This window comes from Peromyscus eremicus, chromosome 15 (genome assembly GCF_949786415.1).
Source record: "Peromyscus eremicus chromosome 15, PerEre_H2_v1, whole genome shotgun sequence".
In the NCBI taxonomy this organism is placed as follows: domain Eukaryota; kingdom Metazoa; phylum Chordata; class Mammalia; order Rodentia; family Cricetidae; genus Peromyscus; species Peromyscus eremicus.
The window spans coordinates 81,046,991-81,071,160 of NC_081431.1; the positions used below are offsets into that span (position 1 = coordinate 81,046,991).

The following is a 24,170-nucleotide window of genomic DNA, read 5'->3' on the forward strand; positions in this document are numbered from 1 at the left end:
CAAGTCCCTGTATGTGCTTATATCTCAACTTAAATCTTACATTGAGTTTCCTGTGAACCAGGAATCTACTGACATAATTGTTTTCAGTCAATGTATAGACAAAAGGGTATTTGTTTACAACTAGTAGGACCTTCAGAATTTTTTCTTTAATAAAATAATGGTGCAGTTGCTCTAATTGTTATTGAACTGCCTTTCAGTATTCCAGCATCTGAAACTCCCAAACTACAAGGTTAAGGTCTGAATTCATGCAAAGGTTACTTGAAACTCAGCCCCGTGTCCAGTGGTCACAAAGCAGGCAGCTGAGACCAAAGACAGTCAGGACTCTGGGGTGTAAAATAGGTCTGAGTGCTCACTACTGCTGGGGATGAGAAGCAAGTAAGAGGCATCAGCTCCCCTGACATAGAGAGAGCCCATAGACTTTAACCTGACTGTAAACTTCACATAGAAGATATCATTACTGGTTCCTTGTTTTGTTAACATTTGACAGGTTTCTGGCAGCTTCTACTAAACACAAAATAAGTTGATCTATGGCAAAGCAAGCGAGTCCCCTGATGCATGCTAGAAGCTAAAGAAAGAAGATCTCTAATAGAGAGCCTCGAGGAAGAAATCAAAACCCATCTTTTCTTTTTTAGATATAAAGCTTTTAAGAGCCAACCATGGGCTTACACCCGACCCTCCACACCCACTTGTCTCCGCTCATCTTTCCAGCCCCCGCCTCTCCTCCCCCAAACATTTCTCGCTGATGCAAGTGAACCACCTCAGATCCTTTGGAACCCACAGCCCAATTACTCTGCAGTACTTGCGGAAGCAATATTCCAACAGCGACCAGGGAGAGATGCAGATGTAGAAGTCGGAAAAGCAGGGGAGAAGTCATATCCCTAAATGGCTAAACCAGAAATCCCAATTAGATCAGTACCTGTCAATCACACATCCCTGCAGGGGAAATTGAATCGCACAATTCAAGCTTTCTTTGACTCTCCCCTGCCAAGGAAAAGGAAAGGCTTTAGGTATCAGGTTAGGTCATTGCCAAGCTCTCCATGGGAAGATTCCTCCTCCTAAGGCTTCGGTTTTCCAACTCCTTTAGACATCACTTCAGCAGCTTTTTTCGAAAACCTGAATTAAATGTCAATATCTGGATCCTCATTTGGGAGGTAGAGGAAGGGAAGGGGTAAGTAGTTATGGATTTAGGGATGCTGGGATGTATGGGTGAACAGGACAGAGTGAGAGGGAAAAAGAGAGAGAGAGAGAGAAGAGAGAGAGAGAGAGAGAGAGAGAGAGAGAGAGAGAGAGAGAGAGAGAGAGAGAATCTTTCCCCCTTGCCTCCCCAGCAGGTAGCCTAAGTGCAGCATAAGTCTGCTGGGGACGCGCTAGCGACCAAGGACCCGCCCAGGCCACTCTTTTAGGCAAGCGCGGGGCGGGCCCGGCCGGGGGCGGTGCCGCGCATAGGCGCCTATAAGGAGCTGTCCGCCACCCCGGTGCTGAATCCAGCTCTAACACCGGAACGAGGTGCTTTTGGCTATTGCTGGAGCTGAGCGCCCAGAGCTGCCCTCGAGTTTGGATTTGAACCTTTAAGGAAGGAGATTCGGAGGAAGAAGAGGCAGACGAGGAAGGCGAGCACAGAAAGGGACAGTTGAAGGAACTATAAACCTCGGTCGCAGCTCGCAGCTCCGAGGAAGCCCTGCCACTGTTTCGGTGGAGCGTCTGAGGAGCAGGATGGAGTAAAGGAGAAGAGTGTCTGTTCAAGGGGGGTGGGAGGGGGCTCGGCGGTGCGGAGGAGAGAAAACAGAGACAGAAAGGAAAAAGAGAGAAAAGCCAAAGCTGGTGCCTGAGAATTTGGAATTCGATTGGAAGAGATCGTTCACTCGGGGAAATGGATTCTGTACCAAGACTGACCAGCGTTTTGACTTTGGTGCTCTCTGGCTTCTGGCATTTAGGATTAACAGCAACAAATTGTGAGTACTCAGAGCTGGGGGCGGGAAGGTGAGGTGGGATATGACGCTACTAGGAATAAGTATCCACTGTCCGACTGTATATGTGCTGGGAAAGAGCTGGGTGAAAACGCTTACCAGTGTGGTTCCACCATTCCAACCATCCCAAAAGTTAGCAGCACTCTCATGAGCTTGCTCTGCTGGATTGCCTGCCCTTCTTTGGAACCATAAAGTTCCCTTAGCCTGCTGCTAGCTCCATGGTTCTTAATCTCAGAAACGGTTGCACGGGCCAGGAGCAAGCCTCCAGGGGCAGAGATGCTCCAGAGCCTCCGAGCTCAGTGACAGCAGCGGACGGACTGCAGCTCCCTCAGACTTGCAATGTGCTCTGAACACTTCCACCTTCAACCCCTGCTCTAGGTACCTAGCTCTCTCCACTGTCTTAAGTAGAAGGGTTCAGCTGGGGTATTTTGTAACCAATGGACATCTGTGTAAGGGGATTGGGAGTTTGGGCCTAAGAACTGTAGCCCAAATGTAGCTACCCTAGGAGACCAATGGCTGTCCTATTACAGGAGGGAGAGCTTTAATGCACAGCTCACCATCAATATTCTTGTGCCAGTGAAGGAGCAGTGAGTATGCACTAGGTGTCCGTGTTTCAACTTCACTTAATTTAATAGGCAGGTATTCTTAACTCCCGGAGATCTGCCACCTGCACTATGTATTTAAAGAATCCAGTTTGTCAAACTTGAATAAATTGCTAAAGCTACAAGAGGTTCCAGCTCAATTGCTCAGCTGCTTCTCTAGGCAGAGGAAGGGAAGTTTTTCCATCTCTGGGAACTCCTAAATGAGAAAGGATGCAATTAAGCCGTCTGTGCTGTTTGCACGGATAGCTTACCATGGTCCCTCAAGTTTGTGGATTTGTTCATTGATCTTCTACTCCTGCACTGAACCTCAGAAATATTATCCAGTTTGGGAACAATTTTATTTTACTTTTGTAATTTGTATTACCAATCTCAGAAAAAAAAAAGGCAAGAAGACCTACTACTGAGGATCCCTCTCTCTTATTCCTTAACCTTAGAGGATATTGTCCCAGAACTTGCATCCCAGAGGGAAGACAAATAGATAAATGTTCAAAGTAGGGCCAGTGTTCTTGTGGCCCAAAGATGGGAAAGCTCACAATCCATAGTTGTCACATTTTCTTAAAGTTTGTGTTACAAAGGAGGGCAAAAAAGGCTACCCTCTCTAACAAGGGAGGATATACTAATAAATTATTTCAGAGGATGTATTGAAGCAGGCCACAGTCAGTCAGGGAGATTGACTTTTCTCTACTGCCTTCTCCCACTTCTCTTCTTTTGTTCCCCTTTCTTCCTCCTCTTCCCCGCTTCTCCTTGAAATTATTCCCATGGTGCCAGATAGAAAGACCCAAAAGCCTTAGTCAGAAAGTAAGCTTCACTATTGAGCTAGTTTCTCTACCTTCTGGAACACTAGAGGTCAGTGTTGTCCAAATGATGCAAAGGTGTGGCTCTAAACTGTGTATTCCCCTTAGCACATTCTGTTATCTGGAGAGAATGAATGCTGTGAATATCCAAAAGGTTGGAGTGAGGAATACTGATAAAACGGATAGAGTGCATAGCAGGAGTTCATGTCTTTTACCTCCTCAAGGATTACCCTTCTTGAAAATTCTGGGAAAAAATAGATCTTGGAGCCATATTTTTTTTTAAATAAACTTAACTGTAGTCAATATATTTTAATAATGTGCATAAAACTAAATGGCATGGGTTTAAGACTTCAGCTTATCTTAACCAAGGCAGTTGCAAAGCCTACTCTGAGCATTTCAAGAGAAAGTTGGTGATAGTGATCTCCAGAATTTCACAAGTGACAGTTGTGTTTCCCATTTCCAAGCATCATAGCAATTGAGTGAGTGCTGCTTGCTAAATATTCTGGAGTCAGTTCTTTTAAGGAATAGCAGGGAGTGTTTGCTGTACTGTGAAAACTGTATCAATTCAGTAAGCAATAGGTTTTCAGCAAACGCTGGTTCTGAAATCAATGCGTGTTAGTGGTCTTCAGAGCCTGTAAGGCAAAACCCCTCAAGGCAATCGTGAATGTTTCCCAGTTTCTCTAGGCTGCTGCTCACAGTTTTTATTCTTCAAGTGTAGACACTAGATTTGCTATGGATGTACACTCTGTCCCCATTCATATATATGCTTTGATGAGTTAAACCTTCCCTTCTGAAGAGTTTCCTTTTAATTTGATTTGTGGAAATAATTTTGTAAGACTGTTCTTCCTACATTTTAAGGAATATCCCATGTCATTAGTAACAAGCAGCCTTGAAAACAGATTGTACCCAGGTTCTTCCATGGTGCATAGTTATAGGTGTTAAGTTATAGGTGTGGAGTATCTTAAAAAATAACTTTTAATTGTCTGCCCTCTTTTGTAATGACTTGCTGTTGTTGTTATTGTTGTGTAGTATGCGACTATCTATTTGTATACAGGTTTAATTTTCTCATACTCTGTCCGGAACATGGACATTTATCTCCACAGGGATAAGTGAATGCTTGTCCAATTGCATATTCTATAAGTTTCTAGTTAAGCACAATGAAAACAGAGTCAGGTTAGAAGGGGTCCAGCCATAATACAGTTATTACAAATCTGTGATGATAATGCAATTACCTACCAGTAATAAAAACCTCTGAAAATTCCTCCATTCTAAACTTTCCGGATATTAAACAGCGAGAGTGTTTCCTTTGGGTATATCCTGAGGGAACTGGCTAATTTTGAATATAGATATAATAGACCAATGTAAAATTAATATATATATATATATATATATATATATATTCAACTCCTTTGACACAAGAAGGTATGGTGTGACTTGAGAGTTGGATTAAATGAGACCAGAAGTCTCTATGAAGTTCTAGTCCAAGTGATGTCTCAGCACAGGCGTCAAATACTTAGTCAAAATTGTCCTTTCCATCCTGCTAGTGAAAGCAGCCAGCAATTGAGCTACGTGTTTACCCCAAATTGAACAGCAGCTAAATATCATACTAAGGCTATTCATCTAATATTAGGCTAGAAAAACGTTAACATGACAGAATATGGTGTTCTAAAACAGAATGGCTGCATATGACACACATAGGACAACAATTACTTTAATTCTTGAAAAAAACATATTACATGATTATACATAGCTTTAATTTTTTTAAAATAGCTTAGAATAATCATTAAATACCTCCTTGAAATTTGCTGTTGCCCATTAAGAGTCCCAGAGACATATTACTGTGGTAAGAATTTAAAACTTCCTGTTCCAGATTTTTCTTGCATGCTGAATTTCACAAGACCTATGAGCATGTTGATCATGATAATAGATATCAGACCTTGAATTACCTGAAGGCTGTTAACAAACCAAATTGAAAAGTAGTATGAGCAATGGTTGCACTGTTTTTGTGAGGCAGGAGAATGGCTGTTCAGTGTTTTCTTTGGCATATACAGTTACCAGAAGTGAGGGAACCCTGTACTGCTCAGTTGGTGGAGTCTGGAAGCTTTCTCCATCATCAAACTAGCTCATTTTGACCTTTACTGATCAACATGCAATCACTCTCCCATCACATAAACCCTATATGTAAAGCAGATTAACACTTTGCAACTATAAAATATAAATGAAGAACTAGAGGAGGGATATCACAACAAAGGAAAAGACTTGGGGGATGATTAATGGCTACAGGAGCAGCCATGCTCTCACTTTCCTTCTCCTTCTAAGGATGGCCACCTTCCTAGCTGTGGTCTCCAGTTTTCTTTGCCTACCTGCCCACAGGCTTCAGTTTTCTTTGAGTGAGTCACTTTACTCTTCTGTATCCATTTATCACAAAATCATGTGATAAGATTCAGAGCATCTCTAATTCCTTTAGTTGGTGATTCAAGGTCTTTCAGTTGATAACCCAAAATTGTGATGGAATATGACCTGCATGTGGCAATTATTCCCAACAAATAAGGAAATGGAGAATAGGTTTAGTTACCTTAGAAGGCAGAAAACGACGAGATTTTACTTAAAATTTTAAGGAGAAGTTTCATTGTTTTAATTTGGAAACAATACCGACATTATTAATTTAAAAAGAAAATTGCATCATTCAGTAAAACTCTGCCACCTTTGATGACCTTGTAAAGGTTTCTCACTTCCCCCAATAACCTTGGTTTGGTGAATAAAGGCCTAAAGGCCTGGGTTTAATTACTAAGACAATGTTTACTTGTAATGGGTTTTCATCATTACGTACTAATGCTACTTAATCGTCATTTCATTTGTGTGTGTTTGAGATCACTGCACTTTAAAACTGGGAGGCAACTATAATCAGAATGAGAGTTAAATGTGATTTTAATTCCTACTAGTAGACATGCAGCATATATCCCTCATTTACTGCACCCACTTTACAAGGTTCATCAGCAAGATAGATGTTAAGTGATCTAATTCATATAAATTAATTTAAGGTGAGTGAAAATTAACCATGTCCCCAAGATCACAAATTTAGACAATAAGAAAAATCTGAATCCCAACCTATAAACATTTTTAAACACTAACATCCTTGAAACACAATATCCTCCAATGCACTTCACTAGGTAGTTTGTGTAGCATCTGCAGGAATTTGGCAAGGGTTCTCTACCATCAGCCTCATAACCTTAGCCTTGGAGAAGGGCATGAGTTAGCAATTTTCAACACACCCAACTCCTGAGTCATACCTGAAAAAAGATGCCCAAAGCATTCAGATAAGTCTGGAAAGCGTGACAGCAAATATCACATTGTTCAAAGAAAAGCAACTTTTTTATCTAAGCTTGTACCCAGAGTTGAGGATTTATTTTTCTTTCTTAATTTTTAATTAAAAATTTGATAGGGGATAAAGAAAACCTTGAGGAAGAATTTAAAATACCCTGTTGTGTACACACAAGCATAGGACAATGTACATTCTGTCCTGTAAGTCTGTTAATGTCAGACCAGAGTTCTGCTGAGATAGTGCTTATAAAGTCCTGGTTATGTGTGGCATGGTACCAGCTGCAACCTGGCTTCATATAATAATCTAACTCTCATCTCCAGTATCCCTTCTAACAAAATATGGATCTCTACATTTTATAAACAAACAATGCTGTCTCATTTCTCTTGGATTTATTTGTACAAGCTGGTCATTAATTTGGCCTACAACATCATTTTCCCTTAAATTTTTTCCTCACTATTTGCCAAGTACACACACACACACACACACACACACACACACACACACACACACACTTACTAGTGTGGGTTGTGTTGGGAGTACCTGGGAGGAGTGAGAGGGGAGAATGGAGATGATAAGGATCATGATATATTCCACACATGTATGATATTGTCAACACATAAATAAAATATGAGTTTGAATTTTCTCAGTCTAGGTTATCTAATTTTTGTAACACTTTCTGTAATTCTTGTTCCCTTGGCTAAAATATATTACCCTTTTGTCGTGTTTTATTTGAATTCCTGCATCCAGTGGCTAAAGTACTGAGCAAGTGGATGAATGAGAGAATGATCCAGTGGTTTTCTAGCAAGAGCTTTCAATCTTAAACTGAGATTGTTTTCTGCTCCCTATCGGCAGAGTCTTGCTTTTAAGATGTGTTTGTTTTATACTGCTGTCTTAACAACTATTACTTGTCACTGTTGTGGATATTCCAAGTAGAAGTGAGCTGAAAAATGAAACAGAAGTCCAGATCGCCTTACAGGGTGTGAGATCTGCCACGTGGATCCCCGACTGCATGCTTTTCTGGATTTGCGGGAGAACAGGCCTAACTCGGGCACCATAAAGTCATTTGTATCCTGAAAAAGAACTCTCTCTATCTACTTGACCTTACTACAACTTGGAGCTTATTTGACTAATTTTCTTTTGCAATGTTAATGAATGCTTTCTCTATAATCTGAAATAGACACGCCCCCATTGCTATAAGAATCTCTTCCATTGCCTTGGGTTTGATATAAAGGGAGCATTTGGATTCTAGTCAGTGGAATTAGTGCTGTATTATGGAAAATAATTTTGTTTAATGGCAAATCCATCTCATTATTCTTATAAAATGACTTTGAGATACCTATGTCATCTTCTTAACTTTGAAAGGTGTAAGTGTCAAGAGCTGGTGTGTGTTACTCATTTGAAAAACTTACAGATGAACTTAGTTCCAAGTCCTATTCTTCTTTCTTAAAGTCACATCCTCTGTGTAACTAGAGAAGTGAAGAAAAACTAGTGAGACAGTACATGACCTCCAGGAATGGTAAAAACTGTGACAGCCAGGGCAATAAGTCTTTTGTCATGTCAGTGCTAATTGTTCACCGTAGCTGAGCATGGGTGCAGTGGAAGGCACACAAGGAAAGCTTCCACGGGCTGGAGCTTCCAAATGTGCTCTTGAGGAAAGTGAAATGGAAACTAAAGCTTGAACAAACTCAGCAGACTAAAATATGGGGACACTGGGGATTGCTTTAGGGACAGAGGAGGAAGTAAAGAAGTAGTATGAAAAGTTTATCTCTCTAAATTTAAAAGATACAGTTTAACTGGGGTTTTTATTTTTTAAAATAGCATTAATTTTTTATGTGCATGAGTGTTTTTACTATATGCATGTGTGTCACCCACATGCCTGGTGCCTGCAGAGTCCAGAAGAGGCAATTAGACACCCTAGAACTGGAGTTAAAGAAAGCTGTGAGCCACCATGTGGGTGTTAGGACCTAAACATGAAACTAGCACAGTAAGATTTTAATCTTCCCCATTTAAAACTTTATTTATGTGTGTGCATGCACATGTATGTTTGTGCATGTGGATAATGTAGGCCAGACTGTGTATTATCCCCTAGAAAGCTATATATCTTCTTTGAGACAAGGTCTCTCATTGACCTGGAGCTTGCCAATTTGTCTAGACAGGCACTGGGCTACTCCTATGCATCCTCTGGTGCTGGAATTACATGCATATGTCTTGCCATGAAGATACATTATTTTAATATGGTGTGTGTGTGTGTGTGTGTGTGTGTGTGTGTGTGTGTGTGTGTGTGTGTGTGGTGCCTGCCTGGTGTCTGTGTGCACATAAAGTCTGTGCATGTCACAGTGTATGTGTACATCATAACCAACTTTGTGGAGTAGATTTTCTCTTGCCACCTTTATATGGATCCCACATATGAAATTCTGTCCTCCATGCTTCTGTGGCATGTACTTTTATGGTCTAAGCCAAATCATGAGCCACATATATGGATTTTCTGTAGGTTATAAGGTTCAAATTCAGGTTTTAAAGCTTTCAAAGTAAGAACTATACCACCTAAGCAATCTTTCCAGAACCCCACACACACACACACACACACCTTTCAAGGATTAATGAGGCATTGAATACAATAGAACAAAATGTTGGTAAGGAAACTAGCTGAGATGATTACAGCAGCTAATAAAGAATCCAAGAAGGATATTTGAAAGTTCAGCTTATACATATCTGCAAAGAGAATAATGACCAAGAAAATTCAAGGCACAAGGGTCTATGAGCTGCTAAGCACACAAAAGCATAGATTGGCAGCTAAAATGTATTCTATAGATGCTTCCATTGTTTGTGACAAATGAAAGCAATAGGTGCTCAAAAGGTGTTCATTGCTCTGAAATGAAGTTTTTTCTGTGAATACAGAGTGGTCATAATCTGAATGCAGCATATTTCATATATACATGACATCGTTTAGCACACACTGTCTGTATCCATCAGTCGGATGCAATCTTCTAGTCTATATATTGGTTTGTGTCAGCAAAATGAGAACTAGTCACTAAGGAATGTGTAATTAAACCTGGACATCATGGGTTCTGTCCCCCATCAACTGGTGGTTGCTGAGGCATCTTAACCCACTTTAGTGTCTGCTTGGTTAAGGAGAATTTCTAGAGTTGAGTGCTTCAGGTTGATGTGCTATCATTAGTAATTGATCTTCAAGTATAAATCCCAGTGTCTCTATACTGTATACTTGCCTTTGTGCATGTTCAGGCCAGGGGGTGATTATTCCTCTCTGCTTCCTACATCTGCAGATTCGATTGAGCTTTTCAGAATGACACCAGCAATGGGAAAGACAGAAAGAACATGAGAGAAAATACTAATACACTTGCATGCAAATCATTTGTAACAATTTACCTCTGAAGCAGAAATATCCCTTGGAAGACAGTCCAAAGTCTATAACAGTTGAAGGAATTTTGCATAACTCATAGGACAGCTCAGTGACTAAAGTACTTATTGTGTAAGAGTGAGGACCTGAGTTGATCCCAGCACTCAGGAAGAGCCAGATTGCTATTATACTTCTGTTACCACAGTGTTCTTAAGCCATCTAACCTACACACACACAGCCAAACATGTGTAAAGCCCCTTACAACGCATGAACACACACACGACACAAAGATCATATTCATATCCACAAACATCACATACTTCATATACATACACACAATCATACAAATACCACATAAGTACACAAACATCACATACATATATACACATCATGCAAATACACAAAGAAATAAATCAGTTGGCAGAGTGAGAAGTATTTAATAGGTGCTCTTAGGCTGCTGTAGCTGAATAAATGTTTCATTTCCTTTTCTCTTTCCTTCCAGATATTACTTGCCTTTCCTTGGTCTTCAGCCCTCCTGTTTCTGTGAGATCACATAGCTTGTGCACAACTGGTGTCTTTCCCTGAGTTTATTATTGTGTGGAGGGTGTAGGAGGAAACTTAAGTGTTTGCTGGATTCCAGCTCTGCTTTGTTATGCTGTGTGGGCACAGTCACCAAATGTGACATTTCTCTGTGAGGCCAGTTGAAGTCCAGGCTTTATACAGATCATCCACTTACAGGACACTTGGGGATGCCCACCTAATTCCATCATCCCCAGCCATCTATCTCTAAACCACTCCTCTACTAACTCTACTAATTCACCAAATCTGTAATTATGGGGAACAACTTCCAGCTCATAGAAATTAACTGTAGGGAAACTAGAGCGCAGTCTGCCCAGAACTCTAGACTGCCGGGAAGACAGATGGTCCACATAGCAATCCTAAGTATAAGGAAGGGGGAAGGGAGGGCTCTGAGTTGAGGAAAAGGAGTAATTAGGCATGTTCAGGATGTCAGAACTAAGCCTGTCCTCTGCACAAAGTCTGGGTCTTCTGGTCTAACCCCACCACACCCCGCCCTCCAGGGTCCCGTCCACTGTACCTTCTTTCTCTTCTTGTCTCCCCCACTTCTTTCCTTGTTTCATGAATCTCTCTTTCTGTCCTTCTTCCCTTCCTCTGCCTAATTCCTTCACCTTTTACTGAGTGACAGTTTCACAGGTTGGGGCATAAGCTAATGCTTTTACAGATTTCTCTCTCCAGTGTCACATCTAGAGGAACAGGGTCTCAGGAGAGCAGTGGGGATTTGAACAGCATTGCAGCCAGTGACCAGTGAAGTGTAAAATTCCTAGAAATTCTATCTTAAACACTCATGCAAACTCTACATTATATCCTTGCTTATGATAAAAATATTTTCCTTGAATGTTATTTAAAGTGGTGAGCCACGTGTGTTCCTTAGCCCACAGCAGAGAACTACAAGCAACAGGACAAGGCTTGGCATTTGCCTCTCTGTGTGTCTGTGGCTTCCAGGATTCCTGTATTGAAGAGGCCGGTATCTGTTCCTTCATCTCAGAGAAGCAGGTTGCTTCATTTCCATTATCCGTGATCTGTAAACTGTTACTGATCTGTAAGCTGCAGATTATGGTCAATCAATGATAGGAACTAGAGAAACTTAATTCACGGGAGTGGGGAGACCCACCAGCCTGTGTAGTGAACAGAAAAGAAACTTTGATGACGTGCTATCCTCTACACTCATCTTGGAGAGCAGATCAATTCTGCCCTCTCTACCAGCTTCCCTCACACTGAGCCGTGTGTGCAGCCTGGACTGCAGTCCACAGGACAAGTTCTTTCTGATAGCCAGAAATTAAGAGAAATTAGTACCTCTCATTTTATAGTCCTTAGGAATATTTTGGAAACAAAGAGAAGGGCTATGGTTGCTGATTGGGAGTGGTGGATCACTAGAAAGCAGAGACAGCATTAACTAGTGTATTTGTCTTTGTGAGGATTTCAGACAGGCACCCCACCCCAACTTTGGCACTTGATGAGATTTCACTGTGTCACTTGCTTGCTGGCTTGCTACAGTCAGTCATGTGGAAAGGGGATTTTGTTCCTATCACTGAGGATGTGCTATATTAGCTGGGTAGGTAACTGAATTAAGATCATATTCTGCCCAGGATTTACAGTGGGATTTCAATCTACTTTCCATGATTTCAAATATCAGATATAGTTTTTCTCAGCCTACTGTTTCATTGAGACTAACACCCAAAGTTATTAAAACGTGAGGGGTTGTTCATGTTTTCAAAGCTAGTTCTCTCTGACCCCTTTTGGGAAATGACCACAGTGTCCAGACCCATAGATTCTGCCCTACTGTTGTGTGAGTTACCTCATGCTAACCCTGAAAAGAATCCCTCCTCCATCTCTAAAGGACACCACTGTTACATAGGACTACCTACTCATAAAAGTTGCTGGCACCACTGATGAAATCTTTCTACCACCCTTTCATGGTCAGGACCAACCTGCCAAAATAGTACTGTAGCTTGCACTGTCAGTGCCGACTGGCTGAATGTGATAGGTTTAATTTTGATTATTAACTTGCTGGGATTTATAATCACCGTGGAAATGACTTTCCAGTCGTGTCTATGAATGATTGTCTAGACTTTATTAATTAAAATGGGAAGACCCACCTCAAATATGGGTGACATCATCTCATGGTCTGGCTTCCCAGACTGAGTAAAAAGGAGAAAGGGAAATAAGCATCAGCGTTCACTGCTCTGCTTTCTGAGTATGGATGCAATGTGCCTAGCTGCCTCCCCATCTCCATGTCTTCTCCATCATGATGGAACTATAAGTCCAAGTAAACTCTTGCTTCCTCAAGTTGCTTTTGTATAAATTACAAGATATAAATTACAACCACAATAACTGATAGAGTGTGTCTCACCTATTTTGTGCTCATTGAAAATCCTCTAACTCACTGAAGGGTCTCCAGTGCCATAGAATACATACTGGCCATGGAGTTCCTTAGGTGAGCATGCTGGTTTTGTCTTTGGTCTAAATCCTTCACTCTTAAACCTGCAGCACTGTTCACAATACCCATGCCATGGAATAAGCCAAGTATTAATCTGCTGATGAGTACTGATTATACGGGAGGGTTGGAACCACAAACCTCTATCCATTGTCATTCTCCTTCATCCTTGGCCAGGTGCAGTGAAGGACCCTGCCTGCCGGCCACAGAACATTCATTTGATAATGAAGAATGGCTCTTACAGCAGCTTGCTCTCCTCATCAGCTGCATGGGGAGTTAGACCAATAGATTCTTTGCTTTAATGTCAAGGTCTTATGAGCTTGTCCTTTCAACCTCAGGAACCACTTGACTTCCTGCGTCTTATTTTTCAATGTCTGCCTTGACTCCTTGGACATGCTTCCTAAGACTTAAGAAGTCTAAAAAGACATTTCTCAATGTTTTTTTCCTTTGAGCCGTACCTCAATTCTTCTATAAATTATTATGGACAGGAAAGGTCTTTGATTATCCTGACTGTTAACCACAAAGCCATCAATAAATATTTTGTTTTTTAAAAAAAGCATTGCACAGCAAAGGGTAATTCCATAAATACTGAAGCTTATTTTGAAGGCAGAATCTCTAGTTTTCTAAAGGAAATTTTATATAGAATTTCAGCGTTTAAAAATAAATTACAAAGTACTGCTTTGGAGAAAATGAGGCAAGACTTCCCAGAATTCTACACTTCAGCATATTCTTTCTTTTCTGATTTTTCAAGAGGGAATCTTGCGAAGTTCCCCATCATTTAACAAGATCTCTCCCTAGTCTTTCTTCCTCTTTCTCTCTGTTCTTGTGTATGTGGGTGAGTGTTAGCTCATGGAGGGCAGAAGACAACCTGGATGTCAATCTTTGTCCTTGCCTTCCAGCTTGTGTGAGACAGGCTACATCACCACTGCCCATACCAGGCTAGCTGGCCTGTGTGCTTACAGGGATTCTACTGTCCCTACATCCTATCTATCTATAGGGCGCCTGGGATTATACATGTTCTGTGATGTCTGCCTTTCCATAGTTTCCGGGAATTCCACCCACGTTATCAGACTGTGTTGACTAGTGCTTGCCCCCTATGCAATTTCCTAGTCCTACCTAATGCTTAGTTACAAGAATCTAAGTTCATAATTATGTGCAAAAATAATCATGTATTAAAAAGTTTTAGAGAAAGAAGATATAAGTGTCATTATTCAGACAGAGATTGCCTTCCTGGGTGGGGCAGGGGGACCACTCTGGGAGCATAACACTGCATCTGCTTCAGTGGTCAGTGAGTGTCTGGTAAGGTTATTAATACAATCTCTGTCCAAAGTCATATTAAATAAATAGTTACCATTTTCTGGTGTTATTGACACATAATAATCATGCATATTTATGTGGTAGAGTATAACATTTTAATGCACTATATATACTGCATTCTGATCATACAGGATATTCAGCATACCGCCTCAAGCACTTTCTACTTATTTTTTGGTTGCCTAATAGCAGCACATTCTGGCATTCTTAACTATACAGTAGGCTTGTCTAGCTAGTGATAAGTTCTTGTATATTTCAGATAACTAGAGAGAAGCTCCTATTTTTATTTTTAACCCATTGGAAAACTGATTTGCTCTTGCTGCTATTTATGTAAGTGTCATCTTATTGGCATTTACTGATCTGAAAAGATAGCAGCTTGTCAAAAAAAATTGCCTCCTCACCTTGTTCTCCTTACTTTGCAGTCAAGAGCTATTTTTATGTTAAGGAATTATCTTGTAAAGGCCCTTGAATTATCCACCTACATCCCGGGCATCCCTTTGGGACCTCCTCAAAAGAAGAGATCTCATGTTAGCTATGATTAAATTGTCCATGTATAGCACAGTGAATGGCAAAATAAGTACTTGATAAAACTGAAGCACAGACAAAATGAGTGAAATTGCCAAGGCAGCAAGTCCTCATCCAGAACATGCGGGGCACCCCCCCTTTTGTCTCACACCTCTTTACATCATGGTAATAAATGAACCTTGGACCATCACCAGTGAGAATGGCCCAGTGCTGCCTTCTGCTGACCAAGGTGAATGGAAGAGAAGACAAACACAAATAAATGCATTTGCTGCACATCTGGATTTGACTTTGGTGATTGACTCTAGTCCAAGTGCTAATTTTTATCACATCCTTAGTGCTTATCTGAGCAACATCTGTGCATTCAGATCTTTACTGTCCTCACTCTGCCATTTAGGGAACTCCAAATGCCTTATGTTATATTTTTATAGAATCTAATATTATTTGTTATAATAATTTAATATAGTACATGATATGTAGTAAGTTAACTCAAAACAATTAACATTATACACATATGAAAAATATATGCTATGCAATTTTGTGATGGGGTGAGATATGTGTGTAGGAAATGTACTTTTTCATGTGGGTGTGTGTACAACTGTATGGGGTTATGTGTTCAAGCATTTACATCTACATGTAGAAAACAGACATGGACGTTAGGTGTCATCTTCAACCACTCTGTTTTTTAGACAGGTTTTTTAAACAAACTTTGAGCTCATTGATTTGATTAGGCTGGATGACCAATGAGCTCCTGAGACCTGCCTATCTCCGTACTTCAAGAGCTAGGGTCACTGGGTTTATGTGGGTAGTCAGGATTCAAACTCAAGTCCTCATGATTGTATGTAATCAGTTTACAAGCTAAGCCATCTCCCCAGCATGCATACCTAATTTTTGATGCCTTATTTGTTTTCTATTACGGTTAACATACCTAATAGATTTGCATGTGGGGATATTCTTTACATAAACCACTTGTTCAGGTGACTGTCAGGATTTATTATCCCCCAAAGTCAATATTGACTTAAGTGTCACCTTTGTGAATATTTACCTCCCCAGATAATGAATTGAAATGGGCATTTGGATGAAAATTATTATCTATTTATTTTCTGAAATCGAATGTTTTGTGAAGAGCATGGAAGGTGTGGAGTCACGTCCCACCAGGGCTGCTGTGCTCAGGATAGCTTTGCAGAAGGCTGCCTTGCATTCTGATTTACTGGAGCTATTTCTGTAAATTCTTTAAGGATGTACTGTTTTCTAACTAACAGACAGAATGTGAGCTTTGAATATATCTAGCTTGACATTTTAGTAACAAGACCAGGAGGTGTAATGCTTAAATATATGGAAAACAGACATAGCATGGGCTGATGAATACCTTGACCTTTGTATTTATTTAGGCTACAGTTTATTACCAGAAAAACACAGGACAACTCCAACAATGGTAAAGTGAGTACAGCTATCTAACATTTCCCATTGTATTACGATACTGATTTGTTTTTTCACATTCCCTGATAACATGACAATATGGGTATGGCTGTGTGTGTGTGTGTGTGTGTGTGTGTGTGTGTGTGTGTGTTTGTGTGTGTGTGTGTGTGTGTGTGTGTGTAACAGTGTTCATATCTTTGCTTTGAGAAGTTAATATTTGTGGGTTCAACAGTAGAGGCACTTCCTGCCAAGCTTGCCACCTGAGTTCCATCCCTGAAAGGAGAAAATCAGTTCCTCCAATCAGTGACCTCGACACATGTGCAGTGGCATGTGGACACACACACACACACACACACACACACACACACACACACACACCACGAATTAACCAGCTTTAAGAGAAGTGCTGTATCACTTGCTTCCTTGTTGTGGTGACCAAATGCCTGTGAGATGCAAGTTAAGGAAGGAGGACGTTGCTTCCGGTATCACCCCATCAAACTGTACAGAAGATGTGACAAAAGCCATCCCCATGTGGCAGAAGCATGTGACTTGGACCTCCCACCTCCTCACATTCTGACAAGACAAGAAGCAGATAACAGACAAGAAGTCTAATCAGACTCTAACACCTCAAGGCCACTTCTGCCAACTAGGATCTGTCTTCCGAAGGTTCTACAACCTTCCCAAACCACCACCAGCCACTTGCTGGGAACAAGGTGTTCCAAGGGCCTGTATCGGATATTTCATAGTTATTTCTTTAATTTATGCATCTCATGTGTGTGTGAGAGAGCATGTGGGCATACTGTGTGCGTGTGGAGGCCATAGAACAACACTTTGGAAGCTGGTTCTCTCCTGCCTTGTTTCGGAGGCAGGGGCTCACTGCTTTTTGCCGTTGCACTGTATACTCCAAGTTACCAGTCCATGAATCTCTGACTGACTCTCCTCTCTTCACCCTCCCATCTGTGGGAACACTGAGATTACAGATGTGTTCCAACACATCTGCCTTTCTATATGGTTTACAAGTACTGAACTCAGGTCATCAGGCTTAAGTAGCAAGTATTTCCCCTGGCCTGGCATTTGATATTAAAGCCATAACAGTATTACATGTGTTTTTATAGACATCATTTAATATATCAGAACCAGTTTAATTTTTTCAAAAATTTCAATCTATAATATAGATGTTTCCTATTATTCTTGATATCATCTTTGTATCAATTCTACATGCATATTCACAATATATCACCTGAATAAAGTTCCATCCTATAAAGTACTGATTCAATAATAAACATATTTACACGCATTCTATTTTTGTTTCTTCATAAGCAACAAGGTGTCTGAGGTTAGCTATTCTCTTAGTAAATTGTTTTCCAGCTGTTAATGGTCTCATATAAGACCTGGACTTAAGAAATAACATCACTATTTGGTACAGACTGGCTTCATAGGCAAGAGAGTGAGTACTGTGAAAATTCATTAGTAAAGTTAATCCAAGAAACATCTGAGTATTTGAAAGAAAATCAATTCAAGAGGAGAATGTATAACTCTATTGATGTTTTCATCCTTGTTGAAACATTGCTTGGGGGTAAAGAGTTCTATGGTTTCCACATAAATAACAATTTTTATTGGTAAATTCAATTTGACTTATTGGCTTCCTATTGTTAAGTGTTTGTGGCTTCATGGAGAAATGAGGTCATTTTGTGCATGGACAAATGAAAATATCACAGATGTAATGACCAATGAAAGTCTAGTTTAGCATACTATCCAATTCACATCCCAGATTACAAACCAAGGCTAAAATGACACCTCTGCATTATGGTGAATGGGTAGTTTGACTCCTATAGGAAGCCAAAGCCATTGAGGGGTTGACTCTCATATGTGTATAGTCGCACGTCACACACAGCAGAAACTGCAACACTATTAATTTTGTGTTTCTCTTTTCATAGAAACTCAGTAGGGATAGAGCTATCATTTTCAACTAAAAATGACTTTCCTCTAGAAAATGCATGGTGATGTTTAGAAGCATTTATTAAATCAATTTGCTTCTTAAGTTTTTACTCACCTTATTTTTTATAAGTTGAGCATATGTTCTCCCATGTTCTCTTATTCTCCTTTTTCCCTCTAAGCCCCTTTGCCTCTTTGGAAATTTTATTTTAGTTTCATGACATTTATACATATGTGACTTTATGTATTTAGGTACCACAAATGAGAGAGTTTTTCTGAGACTGACTTAATTGATTTAATGTGATTGTCTCCAGTTATTTATTTACTCTTGCAAATGACATAACTTCATTCGTCTTTATGGTTCAGAAAATTCTACCATTTATGTATACCACATTTTTAGCACTTCCTCTATTTTTAGATAATGAGATTGGTTCCATAATTTACCTATTTTGAATAGTGCTAGAATCAATATTGTTGTGTAAGTATACCTGTAATAGGTTGACTTGTGAATATCCAGTTATTGTATAGCTTACAGAAGCTCAAACAACCCAATCAATAAGTGGGTAAATGAAATGAACAGACATTTCTCAAGCAGTGAATAAACATATGAAAATAAAATGGTCACCTTCACCAGCCATCAAAGAAATGCAAATCAAAATTGCATTGAGATTCTGTCTCACTCCAGTCTGAATGGCTGTCATCAAGAACATAAATAGAAAATGCTGGTGAGGATGTGGATTGAAGGGAGCTACATCCCATGCTAATGGGATGCAAACTACTCTGGCTGCTGTAGAAGACAGCATGGAGACTTCTCAATAAACTAACAATTCATCTTCCATGGAACCATCTTTGGTTTTCACAGTGGGGGACTTGCTGCTTCTAGCTACTGAGTGTATAGTTCAGGGATATCTTGAGGGCAAGGTATCTTACAGCCTGGAGGACACCACTGCACATGGTCACCTCAAAGTCAACATAGGCACAGTTAAAACACTAGCTCACATCTTTTTTGAATTGCCCTATGTTAGGTGAAAATCAAAGGATTCTTTTCTCTTCTCTTTTCTTCCCCCCCCCCCCCCCGAGACAGGGTTTCTCCCTGTCCTGGATCTCACCCCGTAGACCAGGCTGGCCTCGTACTCACAGTAATCTTCCTGGCTCTGCCTCCCGAGTGCTGGGATTAAAGGCATGCACCACCACCACCCCTCAAATCAAAGGATTCTTGCCTCCAACATCTAGTCCCAAAGAAAGAACCTTAGGATGACAAACTGAAGGAATAATTTTTGTTGTAATTCTTCCACTTATTGACATCAACACCATTGTCATCATTTCAGTGAATGTGGTGACAATGATGTTGGTCGCCTATCTGTGATTTTTTGGGGAGCTCTAAAGATTTTTTTGCTGTAATGCTAGGTGTTGGAATTGTTATTTGGAGAAGTGATGGACTTCACATTCTCTCCTCCCCAGCTTCCAGACAGATAGGAGACCACACAGACGACATGAGCTCTCTGTGATGGGGACTCGAGATATATCTATGGTCAGAACTGGGATGGTCAATGTTAAACTATATTCAGGTTTTCTGGGCTCTTTGTGGCTCAGCTTTCAATATCTTTCCGAAAACCTCTGGTCAGGGTGTTTTTGGCAGGAGACTACTCACTGGCATGTGACAAGTGAAGTGTGCTGCAAGGGAAGTGTCTCCTGCCATCTGTTTAGAGAATCCTCTAGCACAAGTGGGAAAACTCTCAGCTAAGAAAATCCTGGGATGAGAGCTAAAGGTGGCAAGCTGGTATAAGCTTTTAAGGTGACATAGCTGTTTGTCTCAGGAAAGGCCATGTACCTGATCTATTCAGATGACATTTCCTACCTCATTTAGCAGCTCAAAGATCAGATAGATAAGGACCTTGGCACTGATTGCTTATCTACGCACCTTTAGTCTTCAGTTTTAAAATAAATTGAATCTTAAGCAAGTCTTTAATTCATCATTTAAATGGGAATAGAAGAGTGGCCTTTCCTCTACCAGATGTCTGCAATTAAAACAAAGGCAAGTTCAAATATCAGAGACCTCAGGGTTGCACAAGGTCTCTGATGTCAAGTAGCAGAGCAGACACCAGATTCACCTATGTCCATCTTCACCTTCTCTCACAGGATTTCAGGTGCTTAATCACTACACTTTACTCAACTTCTTGACTGTAGAAATATGACCTCAGAGACGAATTCCATTACAGTATCCTTCATTAATAAGACACCCTTTTCTCCAGAGCACCCAAGAATACATCTGGGACCACCAGATCTCTCCTCTGAACTTTAACCAAGCCACCTGCCTCTTCATTATGAAGCTTCTACAAACACTTATGAGTAACTAGCTACTATGCCTATCTCAATCTTGTTCCTTGGTTGTCTTTGTTTTTCCATATCTTCTTCCCCTTAAACTTCCCATGAACATGTTCTCTCGTTTCGTTTTTATTCTACTTTGTCAAAGTTACAGATATGGAATGTGATGTATAGAAGACAGTGCAACCTGGTTGGTTCTTATCAAACACAGAAGAAACAATGTGGCAGGTACAGAGGAAGCCGTGCTGGAAAGAAGATGCAGTGGGCTGTGTTCAGTTTACAAAACATCTTGGTTGATTCCAATCTTCAGGATAAAGATAAAGCAAAAGAAAAGCAGAGCACAGTGTAACACACCTGTAACTAAAGCTCTTGGGAGACTGAATTAAGTGAATTTCTGGGGCTTTGTGAACAGCTAACCCAGCCTACACGGCAAGTTCAAGGACAGTAAAAGACTTTGCCTCAAAATATTAAAAAAAATTAAAAAGTGGATGGTGCCTGAGTAGTGACACCTAAAGTTGACTTCAGGCTCCCACATGCAGGCATACACACACACACACACACACACACACACACACACACACACACACACACACCACATTTGAATATGCCTACACATACACTCATTCCTTCACACATGAACACACACAAGTAAATATACTCATATTCACAGATACACACAAACACACACACAAAATACGATCTAAATGTTGAAGTAAAAAAGTCCATTCAACAAGCATCACCACAGAGCCACATTGGCCAGTATCTCTCCCTCTTCCACCTCCCCTTTTCAGTAACAGACCTTCCATGGGTACGTACAAACATCTACTCTTGCTTGTACTCCATATCTTAAGAAATGCATATGGTGGTTTTCTTAAATTGAAAGCTGTGTGACTCTTACCTCTGTCAACACAGACTATCTCCCACAAGCTAGTTTTAGTCTCTTCTTCTCTAGCCTAAGTACTGTGGCCTTTCTGTAAACCTCCAAAGCCTGGAGCTAGAGAGATGGTTCAGCATTTAAGAACAGTAGCTGGGGACCTGTGACCCAGCACCCTAATTCCCAACACCCACGTAAAGTCTTATGACTGTCATAACTCCAGTTCCAGAGAACCTGATGCCCTCTGTGGTCCTCTGCAGGCAATGCGTACATACATTGCACAGACGCCCATGCATACAAAACACCCATAAATGTGAACAGTAAATAAATAAATAAACAACTCCAAAAGCCTGACTAATCCAGGTACATCTTTAAGCTCCTAAATGTATGTTATCTCTTATTGGCCTCTATTCTTCTTTTCATTAAAATTTTATGTAAATACAATAAAATGTCAAAATTTCTTGGTGTCTGAGAACAACACCAGATGTCCTCTGGCCTCCTCATGCATATACATGTACATGCACTTCCACACATGTCCACTTGCACATACAAGCATGCACACAAGTATGCACCTTCATATGCATAGACACATACAAACATCAAATATTATATGACAGTGTGATCTTTAAAGCTAAAAGTGCATCAAAACAAACAATGTGGCTAACATCTTTTGTTCTGCTCTATAGATGAAAAAGTAAATGTAGGGAGCCTAGAGAGAGTGTTAAAGTCCACGCATCTGCTAAGTGGTTAGTCTGAAATTTAATACTGATAATGATGCATCATCAACCAGTAGAAATGTTCTACACCCCAGCTTGTGTCTGGCCTGCCAACAGATTTTGAATGTCATTCCTCCTTGATTAGAGAAAATTGCATTTACTCCACACATATTTTGAGTGACAGTTTTAAACTAGAACTCAGTATTTGGAAAAGCAACATATCAAACCTCTGAATAAATCATGACTATGTTTCATACTATAAGGCTTGCATTCCCATAATCTTCTGTCCTCTCTTTTAATGTATATTTCTTTAAACATTTTGTCTATTAAGACAGGCTAGTCAATAGTGTTGGAACGTAGAGTGATATGATATTTATATTCATCTTATCTCCTAATGCTCTTTGACAAAGCACATTGCATGAGCAAATATTATCAATAGTCACCTTTCTTTATAGTCTTATACCAACATTGGTGCAATCCTTATGACTGGCAGTCTATGTTTGGGAACTGAACTAGTTGTTTATCTTCCTGATATGAAGAAATGCCTGACAAAAGTGACTGGAGGGATGGTCAGCAGTTAAGAGCACTTGCTGCTCTTCCAGGGAACCCAGAAGAAGGTGAACAACCATCTGTAACTGTAGTTCCAGGGGATATGAAACCCTCTTCTGGTCTCCAAAAGCACCAGGCACAAACATACTTCATATACATACATGCAGGCCAAACAGTCATAAACATATAAACAAATAAAATGTGGGAGACCATATTTGACATGTTACGTGGGTGTTTAGATCAGAAATCAAGTGTTGATGGTTACAAGCAATCTTAACCACAGAGTCATCTCATCAGCTCCAGTAGGACTGTTAAATATTTCTCTTCTGTGTTTAAGTGGTGTCCAGAGTTCCCTGAAAGTGCACAAAAGTTATTGTATGTATGTGTGCATCTGTGATATTGTCCAGGATAAATTTCTTTATATTTCATCTGATTTAGAAAATACACCCACGACCAAGTAATAGACTAAGAGGGAAAGGCTCTGAGCATCTCATTACCCTGAATGTCCTCTGGGAGAACAGGCACTGTCTTCTTCTCGTAGAGCAGTATGTTCTTTGTCAGCTCCTGACAGGGTGGGTTGCACTCCTGGGAGCTGAATGGGGGTGAGAAAGAACCCCCCGAAGGGAACATTCTTACGAAATATGAAAGACAAGGACAGAGAAAGGGGAACTTTAAATATGTCACCATTTTGCCAGTGGCCAAGTATGCAAGTTGAAAACAATCTGAAATTAATAGGGATGAACCATTTTATTATAAAGAGAAGAGATTTTCACAAGAAATTATTCACAGCCCATCTCTTTGTCCTTTCCTCCATCACTACCACTACTCCTTCACAAAAGAGGAAAGGACAGGAAAGAGCAGCTTAATATCTAGAATTTGCAAATCTCTGAATATCCACCTGAAACAGCTGCCACCTACTGAGAAGGCAGTAAGCTTTGATCATCCCCACTGTATAAGAAGAGAGACGGCTGAAGGATCCATTTTCCCGTCAAATATCATGTACCCTAGCAATTAACTGATCATGGTTCTGTCAGGTTAGGTTACAGGATAGGGCACATTTCCTACAAGAAAAGGAGCCAAGCGGGTGTTAATATGTAGGGGCCAACCTAATGATAAATGCACCGGGATTTTGTAATATCACAAGCTCCACTGGGGTGTCGACATTCCCTGAGTAATCCACACCTTATATAATGGAAAGAGAACCCAGTCTGAGTGACTGCAACATGAAAGTGAATAGCAAGATGGGGACTTTTGACTTCAGAATTCTTTTTAATTAAGTGAGTACTGAAAAGACTTTTAATATCTCCACTTGTAAGAGATTTATTTGATACTGAAATTTCAAGAATCCTTAACCTAAGCTTTGAGGAATCAGCTTACTTAAATCCTCTGTCCTCAGCCTCCACTATGAGGTAAAGACTGACTGCTTCTGACTTGAAAGCAACAGCAGGGCTAGGAAAAAA

The 24,170-nt window shown here is 40.3% G+C and overlaps 1 protein-coding gene across 3 annotated transcripts in view; it reads left to right on the plus strand.

Annotated features, from left to right (window-relative positions):
- Window positions 1–1,870: 1,870 nt before the first annotated feature.
- The window catches only part of LOC131925151 (contactin-associated protein like 5-1-like), an 898,625-nt gene continuing 876,325 nt past the window's right edge, over window positions 1,871–24,170 (plus strand). For all 3 annotated transcript variants that reach the window (XM_059280428.1, XM_059280429.1, XM_059280430.1), the window contains exon 1: window positions 1,871–1,952. In XM_059280428.1, the coding sequence (XP_059136411.1) occupies window positions 1,871–1,952 (82 nt within the window). The remainder of the gene's footprint in view (window positions 1,953–24,170) is intronic.